The 12,346-nt window shown below is 43.5% G+C and overlaps 1 protein-coding gene across 1 annotated transcript in view; it reads right to left on the bottom strand.

Annotated features, from left to right (window-relative positions):
- Window positions 1-6,381: 6,381 nt before the first annotated feature.
- LPAR1 (lysophosphatidic acid receptor 1) overlaps window positions 6,382-12,346 on the bottom strand; it is a 49,005-nt gene continuing 43,040 nt past the window's right edge. Inside the window, exon 3 of the mRNA XM_009492488.2 lies at window positions 6,382-6,683. Coding sequence (XP_009490763.1) covers window positions 6,382-6,683 — 302 coding nt within the window. The remainder of the gene's footprint in view (window positions 6,684-12,346) is intronic.

Below are 12,346 nucleotides of genomic sequence, written 5' to 3'. Positions count from 1 at the left end.
TGCTTTACATTACACATGCCATGTCATGGAAAGCCCAGCACCAGGGCATTAGTCATGAATCACCAGTGTTTGGGGAGAGGAAAAAATCGAACTCTTCCCTTTTTATATTTTTGTACTTAATAATGCCCCGAGTGATTAGTACTGCAATTTTACCTTAGGAATGCCAACTTTATTTTCAGTTATTTTGCCGAAGCAGACACTTGGTTTCTCTCAGTATATAAATGATAAGCTTCTTTAACAAAAGGCCCCTTTAACAAAAGGTTAATCAACCCTTTACCTAAGACCTCTTTTCTTCAAAATGTGAAATAGCGATCAGCATAAAAACAGAGTCTTAAACTAGCTATGCTCAAACAGTATTGAAATAATACTTTTTTTTTTTTTTTTCAGCTCTTCCTACTTCCTATGGCTTTGCAAGTCTGTGTGCGGACACATTCATTTCTATATATAAGCCAACCAGCTTTGGTTTAGTCAATGTATGACCTTCTATGGTTAAATCAAAACTGGGGACACATTCTAGGACAAACATGTCCATGCACAACAAAAAAGGAAAGGAAGGGAATAGGGAAGGGGAAGGGGAAGGGGAAGGGGAAGGGGAAAGGGAAGGGGAAGGGGAAGGGGAAAGGAAAGGAGAAGGGAAAAGGGAGAAGCAAGAGGGAGAAAGGAAACAAGAGGGAGAGGGAAGAGACAGGTTTGTTTTCTCTGTGCAGGAAAACTTTTCTATGTAGCAACAAGAGGAGTCCTAAGGTTAAAAGGTGCAAATGTGGACTTGAAAGGAAGGAAGAGGGACAGGTAGGAACCAGGAACAGAACTGATTATTAAGTGATTTATTTGAAATAACCCACTCCATTGTCCCTGTGTTTCAGCCCTATGCTATCTCCTAGAACAGACTGGCCTGTGCCTCCACACAGACACACTTTTTGAATAATTCCCCTCCACATCCAAAATACCAGCTCTCCTGATGAAGGGTATTTCTTGCACACTCCGTATTATACATGCTAAATACTTTATTGTACTAGATATAACCTCTAAACATTTACAGTAAGTGCACTTAGTAACAAAATTCTTTGCCAAACCTCATTGGCTGTCTCCATACTTGTGAGTTATAAACATGGTTTTGTTTAAACAGGAAAACAAATGAACAGATTCCTGAGTCTCCCACATACACTTCTGGTTATCAGAAGTTTATCACAGGCAAACAGGAACATTTCATGGAGGCTCTTGTTAAAATGCTGGCAACTTATCAGTGGGTTGGATTTCCATATACCACAGAAGACAGCAGCATAGTTTAATATCCTTGTTTGTTTGGAGTTTGTTTTTGGTTTTTTTTTTTGTTTGTTTTGTTTTGTTTTGTTTTGTTTGGTTTTTTATATCAACCTCTTTTTTTCTCCTTGATAGACTTAGAAAACTGGAGCTGGGTGAATAAATTCTTGGAAAATCCTCTAAGAGAAGAAAATACAAGGAAAGAAAAGGGTACTTTTTCTTGAGGAGGCATAGCTGGACAGGTGTGAGAGTTAATACTCTTTAAGCTATCTGTCTATTGGAAGTGGCATTTCCAATCAAACGGTAAAGTCTGGGCAATTCAGCTGAACAAATGAGATTGCAGTTGCAAAGCCCCTCCATACAGATATGAGCATATAGCAGACTGATTGCTAATGTCAAGAACTGATCGGAAAGGACATGATAGGTAGACTTGCAATTGCAAATTGCCCAACAGGAAAGCCCTTAAAAGGACCAGAAAGGAAAAGCCTGTGATTTGGGTTAAGCTACTTCTGCAGCAGGTGGAAAAGAGCCAGTCCACTAAGGATGATCTCTGCCAGCCCCATTCCGTCCCAAAGTCAGAAGGGATCCAAAGGAATGACAGGTACAGCAGGGATGGGGTCACGCCTTGGCATGGGGTGGGGAAAATGCCCTAGAGAAATGCCTTTGGCAGCTGTGCTTTGCATCACCTTGATTCACAGTGATTGAAAGACTATGACAGTTTGCATCAAAGCCTCCCCACCTGGTGTCCTCTTTAATCCCACCTGGGGAGAATAATTTGCTGGGTGTGCTTTTATGTCTTTCACAGAAAAAGCAGCATGGTTTTATTCTGTGGACACCTACTGCAGTGAGAACAGACAGAGCTGGTGGTGGCAGCATCGCAGAGAGGAACCCCAGCTGGTTTTACAGTAGTTAAGCTTGGTATCTGGTAGCATACTTCTGGGGCAACACAGAGGTCAGAAGAAGCTACAAAAACTGCTTCAGAAGCAGAGCCCACTTGAGTTTCCTGTGACAGATTGCTCCTGGGACCCAGGCTGGCCATGGCCACCCCCCCTGACCACCCAGAGGTACAGACCAAAAGACTCCTTGAAGTGACCTGAAAAGTTTCATCTCAGTGCAATGCCATATGGGGAGAAATTTATGCTGATATTGAAAAGTTTCTTTGGAGGGGAAGCAGAACTAAGATACCGGACATAAAAATACGTCCTTTCCTCTTTGCACCCACGTTACCCGGGCTTAGTTTGTACCATGAACATAGCATGCTGCTCTTTCTTCTTCACCAGTGACCTACACCAGGCCTTCGCTGCTGGCTTGTTTAAGCTGTGACTTGTTGGGAAAGATGAAGTTAAGACAATGGTGGATCTTGGGGCAACTATTTAAAAACCCCCATTACTGGTGCACTATGGACAGGTGTGCTTGGTTTTAGGAATCACCGAAAAAGCTCTTAATTCATCTGCCCTTTCTCTTTGTGCCACCTATCTGCCCTTCTTTCAGTATCCCAGTTAACAGCCAGCCTCAAGCTACCAAGAGATCTCAGAGAACATGAAGCAAAAAAGGGGTTGACAAGAAACACAATGTGTGTCAAACACAATATATTTTCAAATTTTCATGTAAATGCTGTGATTAACAGCTCTACGGACCAATGGGTCACCCAGCCTCTCTAAATGTGATAGCAACAGGGAGTTAAAATTTTACTTTACAATCCTTCATTCAAAGGCAATCTTTTCAATTAGTTTTCAGACTTGTGCTGCTACTGAAAAAATGAAGTAAGAAAAACACATTTTCTTTGACCTGCAAATGATTTCATTAACCATATTCCTTTTCATACACAACTGCCCACCACTACAATTGCTGAAACAAACACCATTACATTTGAACTTCAAGAGGATTTACTTGAACCGGAGGCAGCCAGCAACAGAAGAATTTTAATGACTGTGGGAGGATCATTGGTATTTTAAGAAGTCTTCTAAAACCTTCTGAAGGATTTGAGATAAGTAAAAATAAGTGGAGAAATTTTTTTCCCCTAAGCACCCTGCACCATGTTTTCGCATAGCAGAGGTAAGTTCTACAACTGCGCAATGAAGTTTGAAAATCTGAACAGAAAAACAAACGTTAAAAAAAAATCTGAGACGAAACCAAGCGGCATGGGAACCACTCTAAAGAAGAGAGCAAATGAATCCTTCTATTCCAAGCTCTTTTTTTTTTTTTTATTCTGTTTGCTCACAGCAGCTTTAATTTCATTAGCTTGCAAAGAAACACTCAATCCACAGATCAGATTTGTCAAGGATGTAGGGAGATCATGTCAACAAAACAAAGCACTAATTAAATTTTTAAACAGCAGCCACATGCTCAGTGAGTTCCTCTAGTGGAATCATATATGCAACATTTGCATCCTGTTGCCTTTGATCTAAAGCTTTGCACTTCACCTTTTAGAAGTAAAAGCCACCTGCTGCCAGAAGTGCTGCTGGATTAATCTACCCTATGACTGAGATTTAACTGTTGTTAGGAGTTCAAAAGGTCCAGCTTCTTGAATTGTCGAGTGCCTCCTTGGAGAAGGGATGATCAATGTACCTGGGCAGCAAATGCCACCTGTCAAAATTACAAGAAAAGCCTCCTCGGGCATCTGTCTTCACAAGGGGCCTCTGGACCCACCAGCATTCCACAAATGATCACGCCCCTGGCTTAAAATTATGCACCTGCAGCTTCTCCAAAGATACCACACTTTGAGCATGGTAAACTGGGGTGAATGATTTGCTGCTCTTTGTTAACATCATCCTCCCACCCTTTCCAGGAGAGATTCAACAAAGAGCATGCAAACAGGAGGAAAAGGACACTTAGAAAGGCCTCCTGCCCCGCCGCCCCCCCCCCCCCCCCCCCCCCCAGCTAATAAAGTGTCTATGATGTCCTCCTTTTGTGGGGAAGTTGGGGACACAAAAAAGTGCTCTCCCTGGATCCAGGGAAGAAAGCAACTCCAAGCACTTTTGAGAAAAGGAAATTGTTTTTCAGTCAGATGTCCCCTGGTTTTGGAGGCACTTACCCTCTCCTTTCTTCTGCTTACCTGCACTAGCTCAAACATCATGCAGGCAGTAAGAAAAATTTATGAGTGGCTTAGCAGGCAGATGCTTTTAAATGAGGAATTTCAGACAGCCTGTTCTTTTTCTCAGTACAGTTATGTGGATAAAAAAACCAAATCAACCTTTACATTCACTTGCTCTCAAACACAGTCGGAAAAAAGAGCTGGTTTGTCCAAAGCAAGCATGACATTCAATCCCTTGGTCAACTGGCAGATAATGCTGTGTTTATCCCCTCTGCCCACTCCATCTTCCACAGTGTCCACACAAATTTGACTTGACAGTACAGGTGAATTTCAGTTTTAATGAAAGCAGTGGCAAAACTCTCACTTTATTGAGGGGGACAGGTTTTGCTCACTTGCTGCTCTTCCTCAGCAAGGAACTGCCTTTTCCAAGCAATTTTATGCTTGGAAGCATGAAATCCAAGCATCTCTTCCAAGCAAGAGATGCCAAAAACTCTGCTTTTTGCTGGGCTGACCCTCTCCCCTCCATTTCTTCTCTGCCCAAATGGAAGAATATTGTCCCTTATGTTACATTCCAGTACGTTACATTGACAGATACACCTCTGATTTGTGGTTATTTTTTGTTTGCTTTTTTGTTACAGAGGCAATTTACAATGAGGAAAATGGCCCAGGAATTTACTGTTGATACATTTTACATTGTTAGGACAACACAGTTTCCCAAAGAAAGGTCCCAAGTTTTTTATCAGCAAGATCCCATCTTTGCTCACATTTACGCCTGTCAAGGAGTTTTGATTAACGTTACTGATTTTCAGTAACCGAGATTCACACGAGTGGCATTTCTCTTTGAAACAGCCATATATGAAAAAAATCCATCTGTTAGCTATTCATAACAATGTGCATGTGTGGCTATTATATGTAGCATGGTCCGGTCATTTGCAACAGACTACTACGTTTGTTGTCTTGACTTTACAAAATAAAATTGTACCTTGGCTTTTAGTAGCCCTCTGCTTTTGAAATGAAGAGTAGGTAATTTAAAAAATATCCTACAAATATTTCTCAGTGCAAAAATGCAGAGGGTGTTTTGTTTTCAATTGCAAGAAAGGTTCCATAAAAACACATACATTTTTTTCATGTTAAAAATGCCATGTTAAAAAGAAAGGCATTCCAATGCCATAAATACTTTTTTTTTTTAAAAAATCTACCAACCTGACTGTATCCCTTTAAGAGCTTTAGGGATGTGTCCTACTTCAAGAACTTGTCGATGAAAAACTTGGGATCCCTCATGTGTTACACATTTCATACTGCACTTCAAAGAAGAACATTAAATACCTTGTGACTAGAGTACTGTTTATTTCATAATCTAAACAAACACTGGAATACAGTCTATGCTTTTCTACTTTCCTGCAGACTTTACAACGAGCTTCCCCCCCGCCCCCCAATTAAAACAATCTGCATACACACAGAACATGCATGCTCTCTAATACCAGTAATGAAGGTAAGAAAAGTCAGTTTCCATCATCTTCTTGTTGCCTGTATTAGAAAAAATACTTTTGTTTTTACTGTAGTTATGGCAGTGTGGCTAAGGATACGAAGACTAGGGCACAGTTTTACTCCCTGCACAGAAAATGTTCATCACAAGCATGCTGATGGTGATAAATATTACATGTCTATTAAATGATAGGCATACTTTTATCCCCTTTACTCCCTTTTTAAAAAGACTAAGTGGCTACATGTAAATGCAGTGAAGCAGGTATAAGCTTAATTAATCAGAGTTGATTCAGACTGGCACCAAGATGCAGCGAAGTCTGACGAAGTCTCAGCGAGGCTTTCCATGGGCTACTGATGACCTCTGCCATGAGGCATCTGCCTTCTACTTTTTGAAAGTAGAATTCAAAGGCCTTGCAACATGGCCAGTCCTGTGGATGGGGCGGACCGCACCGGTGTGTCAGGCTCCCTGGAAAAGAAGTACTTGTAGTCCATTAGTGTTTGAGAAAACCTTGTGAGTGGGTTACCTTCCCTGGGGCTGTGCAGCTGTCCCGCTCTGTGGTGTAGCCCACTGCTCTTCGTCAGCCACGCGGCTGGCTGTGGTTTTACACGACTGAGTGGTCGTTGCTGTGGACGCCAGCCAAGATGGTGTGGTTGAGCGAGGATGCTGACCGGTCTGAGCCTTCAGTGGGGCCATTGGTGCTTTCGCTGCGCTGGCAGCAGAGGATCTGCTTGAAGGTTGCGCTCATCTCCTTGTCCCGGTAGGAATAGATGATAGGGTTCATGGCAGAGTTGAACTCCGCCAGGAGCAGGAAAAATTTTTCATAGGCCAGGACGTTGCACTGGGGACAGCAAACATCAAGGAGCAGCAAGACTAATCCTGGGGTCCAGCAGATTATGAAAGCACCTAGGAAAAGAAAGAGTAGACAAAACACAACAAAATCCACAAATATACTAAGGCACAGTTATTCGTCAAGACACTGTGAGAACCATCCGACTGCAAGAAGCAACGGTTCATTTTCTCTTTCAAGAGTATGTTCCCACACTATTTCTTCACTGACCTGATGAGAGGGCTGCCTTTCAAAGATCTGTAAATGGTTATGGGCAGCACATCAAAAGAGTAGGGCACCCCCCCCCCCCCCCCCCCCCCCAATATCATCTGAAACGTTCTCTGCTTGGCAAATACATTTGCATTTAAAGTTGATAATGAGGAACATTTTTTTGCTTCAGCTAGAGACCTCTGACTAATCAATCTCTTGATCAGGAGAAACAATGCTGCAATTTACTTCTCAAACTAATAACAACAAAGAAAACCTTTCTGTGAATGCTGTGACTGAAGCATCAGTAATAAGAAAAAGAATGGTGCAGGCAGCAATTCTCAAGAAAAAGAAAGCCTGGGTCTTGTTAATCCATTTCAGCCCCATTATGTAATGGAAAGTCCTAAACACACATCCTTCTTCCACTGAAATGTCGTCCTTCAACAGATCTACTTCTTTTCTAAGGGCTCTATTCAACAGAAACTCAGAGGCTCCTCAGGCTTCAATAGTGTAAATGCCAAAGAGCCTTACTCTGATTAAAATGCTTTGCCCTCCTCTCTGCTTTGCAAAGCTCTGAGGGGGATAAAACCCAGAACAAAATTCAGAGTTCAATGCAGAAATGAAATCAAATGCCTTGCACTTTTTTGGGAGTACTGAGTTAAATGAAGATGCTAACTCCTTGCAAGGTTTAAGAGTTTTTAAATATAAGTACCAGTGGGGAAGCCCTTACACACCAATCATGTCAGAATGAAGACGGTGCTCCTGAGGTTTTCCAGGCTGACATGCTTGGCTGAGGTGGAAACCAAGGTTTTATCATCAGCAGGCAGGCTTAGTGCAGGCAGCAGCAATAAGGGCTTTCCAGCACTACCTGGTGAGCGCTGTTTTCAGACAGGTTCTCCTGTCACTGGGGTATTTATTTGTTAACATATTGCCTCCATTTTTTTCTGCAGTGAATGTACTCTGGAGGTCTAGCAGCTGACTACAGTCAGTCTCTGCAGTGTGCAGCCTTTTTGCTGTGCCTGCCAAGAAGGTGCCAGCTATTTCCAGCTTGGGTGGTGGCAGCTGTAAGCTGTGCAGACACCTTTCCATTTGGATACCAAACTCACCTAGATCAAACAGAAGAACGTTTTCCAAGGGGCTTTGCAAACACACAGGGTGTGCTGGGCTACAGACATTGATTGCCAACCAGGCAACCACACACAGGCTTTCTACATACAAAAAAGCATCCCTAAACTGAGCTTGCTCGCAACTGGTGGTGCCACAGTGCCACTCAATGCCTATCACTTTGCTGACCAACAAAGCTCGCAAACGGAAAGAAGCTGGGAGGCGAACTGCCAGCTGCCAGTACAAAGCACTGATATATTTGGCCAACTGACTTTGTTAGGGGGCTGGCAGCAATTTTACAGAATAGGGATGAAACTCTCCCACGCCGAGGTGGCATCAAACACATGAATCCACTTCATAGCTTTTGTTTGCAGCTCTTTCGGATTCCAGCAGTCCCAGAAAAGAGTACTTGAAACCCATGCAAGGGACGATGGTCTTTTGTCCCTTCCTTGTGCCTGTTCCCAGAAGAGTGAAAAACTAGATCTCTTTATTTGCAGGATTGTCTGGGTTGATGCAGAGGCCGCCCTCTGCACGGAGCAGCTCTGCTGAGCTGGTTTCTGCAGAAACCAAGACAACCTTTCTAATTCAACCACTCACTGCTGAAACTGTGTGTGTTGTGTTTAACCTCCTAGCTAGTGGGGCAGCGGTGGACTTTGTTCCAGCTTGAGCATGTATTTTCTTCATTACAGGCTGCCTCGGGAGAACAACATCAGAGACGGGAACACTGCAAGTCATGGGATCTACAGTCAAAGACAAAAGACGATGACTACATCCTCACCAGGCCTTTAGCAGAGAAGTCCAATGTGGGAACAATGGAGCTGACAGGAAAGCTCTCCTAGAGTTGTTCAAAGTTGCAATTGAAAGCTTCCAATTTTCCAACAATTTTTGTTTGTTTGTTTGTTTTTTTTCAAATCTGTTGTTGAGAAATTAAGTATGTCAAACAGAACATTCTATTGCTACCATTTTTGGGTAAGTTAAAGGCAGCAACAACATGAAGAAGTATGGTAAGGCAGGTAGGCATTTGCCCCTAAGAAAGTGCCAAAGTCTCTGACAAAATTCCACATGCAGCCCACTGCACTGACCACTGGTCTCAGGTGGAGTTTCTGAGCCTCTCTGGGCTCCTCAGTATCTCAGACAGGTCCAACAACCTACATGCTGAGGCTTGATGTGGTTGCACTCAAGAAAATGTAGACTGCAGTTGAGCAAGCAACTAAATGCTCTGTACAGTTCATGCTACACTGAAAAAAGATAAAAACAAAGGGTCTCCTTCCCACCCAGCTCTGGAAGTGAATGGAAGTCATTATTCTGCAAGTTGCCACCCTGCTGCTCACGCCAGGCCTGGAGCTGGGTCAATGACATGCTGTCAGCCAGTGTGTCAAGAGGAGAAGAAACCCATGCTGCTCAGCTCCAGACCTGCTTGGGTAACAGTGGGCTTTCAGCTGCCCTGGCCCCCAGCCGCAGACCAGGCTGACTTTCCAACCTGTTTCCTGCATGCGGCAGTGGTGGCAGCACGCAGCATCCAGGACCGGACCTTTGCACAAAGAAGGCTAGCTTCAAGCTTCTGAACAGGCAGATCATTTGTTATTGGGAAGTAAAAGCCATTGAAGCCAGCCCCATTCAGTCTAGGGTTTTGTTTTACTTTAGCCCCTGGGATTTTCCTAGCAAAACTTCCAACCATGCCAACGGCTCCTGTGGCTTATTAAGTTAAGTGCTTGCAAATGGTGTCACACACAATGACTCCAGTTTTCTCACTTGTTATTTAACTGTCAGTACCCTGGAAAATACTGGAAAGCATCACTCACGGTAAGGGCATGTTTGAGTTAGGTACAATGCAAGAAACATAAAAATGTCAGGCTCCTATTACTTCAGATTTAGGAAACATCATCTGTTAAACATGGAACTCTTTCCCTGGAAGGAAAAAAAAAGCTTTAAATTTATTTTTTCTATTTCTTACTTGGAATATTTGTCAAAGTAAAGTGATACTAAACTAAAAGTGAGGTTAAATTCTTTCCCTTCTGGAAATCTGTTGTGCATTGATTTCACCAAGAATGAAGATCTAAAAATACCACATCTAATAAAACAATGAGGTCCGAAAGCTTCCTGCTGCCGTATACTGAAAAGCCTTAAGCATACACCAAAATCTTGAAGTATTTTCCTGCTCAGAAAGAGAACTAAGAGCAGCCTAAAGTATAGTGTGAGTAATTTCCAAGTGTATCTTAACATTTCACAAACTTGGTCAGACCCACGTTACAATGACATAAAAAGCAGATCTATTACATTCAGTGAATCAAGTCTGACCATCTTCATGGATATGTCATTGTCATGCCATGGTGCTAGGAGAGCCCAACATGCATGAATAAAATAGCAGATGGTATGTCCTTGGGTGGCTAAAGAGCACTGTTGCCTGGACAGATAGCACCTTGGGGTGACACCTCCAACCTTGGCAGTCGTTAGAGGTGCTGGCACCACATGAAGCTGACTGAGCTGTTAATTTGCAGCAGGAGGAACATCGCTATGGTGCACAGTCAAGGTCTGCCCTGTGGGTCTGGCAAGAGAGGGCCTGGTGAGGAAGAGATGCCCATCAGGCTGAGGGATGAATGACTAGCCATGAGACAGGAAAACTTGAGAGGACCAGAGAAATGGCAATGCATCTTTTAAAAAGATTTAAGGAGTCAAGAGAGGAAGGGTCTCTATAGACTGAGAAGCACATTTTACAGCAGGAAATCTGAGTTACAACAAAGGAGTCATGACACTAAATCTCATTTTCTGTTCTGTGTGATACCTCTCACCCAGGGCTGAAACTCCAACTCCTCATGCATAGTCTGTTTTGCTGCACTGTGGCAGAAGTCCACTGAACGCTTTCCAATAACCACAATATGACTACACCACGTCTGTCTTGAACCTCCGTGTCATGCTTCAGTGCGGATTGTATTTGCACAGTAGTTGCATGCTTGGAAACTCCAGCATGGCATGGCCTCACAGCAAGATTTGATTGCAACAGAGTAAAGACTGTTGTGGGCAGTAGGCATATGAAACCAACCATGATAAACCACACAAAAATGAGTGACTAGAAAAACAAAAGAGAAAACAACTCCAAAAAACAGCAGCAGAAAAGAAACAAGCTATATGAGAATAAACATTGACAAACTAGTCACTCATTACTAGGTCCTTGGTCCTCTCAGGAATGTTTGCAAAATCAACACAACAAACTGCAGACAGTACAGAAAGACGAATTAGGAAGGAAGGATACCATAGAAACAGCCTTTTAAAACACAGAAATATTAATTTAAGGCTGTACTTGAATGACTGATCACCTCTGTGCTCCTGCAGTCAAGCATGCCTGCTGGTTTAGTTTATCACTAAGCACTGACCATTACTCGGGATGACTTTTTCTTCCTACCAGTGGAGACTGTTTTAAATTGATGCCTGTATTTACAAAAACTTCATAAGAGCCAAAGCAAGTAAGAGCCCCTCTTCTGAGAAGCAGACATACCCGGAGAATCTGACATAGTTAGGGGAAAAGAGGTTGAAGGGGGCTGGGAAAAACATTGTCAGTTTGTCTTGTGGAACTTTCTCTTGTTTTTCAGAAAGCCAAAAGGCAGACACTGCACAGATCCAAACACAGGCTCGCAGAAGTGACTTCTGAGTGACAGTCCCTCTACATGCACGGCAAGAGCATTTGGTCCAGTTTTATCCTAGGGCTGCAGATTAAATTGTTTTATTGCTGCTGCTGCAGATGAAAAGCAAGCCTTGTTTTAGTGGAACACCAATCAACTGCAGTATATTTTTGTGTTAAGATTTGCTCTGGGGAGGATGTAAGAAGTTCACAAACAACATGCTGGAGCCACGCTGGTACCCAGGCCCCCCAGGACTGCTCGGGGCCAGCCGTGGCAGGGGGTGGCATGGAAGAGCACCCTGAGGCTTGCCTGCTGTCCCCCTCCCGGCAGCTCCCCCGGGCTGCGGTGTCCCTGTGCCACCCCAGGGGTGGGGAGCAGGTCAAGGATGCAATTCAGCCTCCACCACCCAGCCCAGACACCGAGGACCCACACACGGCCACCTCCCAGTGACCAGACTGGACGGCTACTTGTGAAACTTTTCAGGTTAGCAGGTGAAGTGTTTCCTAAGCAGCACTTTTTTTTTCCTTTTCTTTTTGCCTTGGACAGTGTAAGTCTGTGTTTATTTTCCTCTAACTCGCAACAGCAAAAAAAAAAAGTGCTTCTGCTTCTGCCAAGTCACACACCACGGTCCCTTGGAGGCTCCGGTGGGATGCGGCTCTTGTCAATGCACACCAATTCTGAAACACCGCTTTTCTCCTGCTTAACCATATTGTCTCCCTTTGGTGTGCCCTCTTCCACCCATTGACCCTGACTTTACTGTTTTCTGGCATGACCTCACACTCACCCTGCAAATTCCTCATACAGAGACGTCC

Source organism: Pelecanus crispus, chromosome Z (genome assembly GCF_030463565.1).
Source record: "Pelecanus crispus isolate bPelCri1 chromosome Z, bPelCri1.pri, whole genome shotgun sequence".
Taxonomy (NCBI): domain Eukaryota; kingdom Metazoa; phylum Chordata; class Aves; order Pelecaniformes; family Pelecanidae; genus Pelecanus; species Pelecanus crispus.
This window is presented reverse-complemented; position numbering and strand designations above follow the sequence as displayed.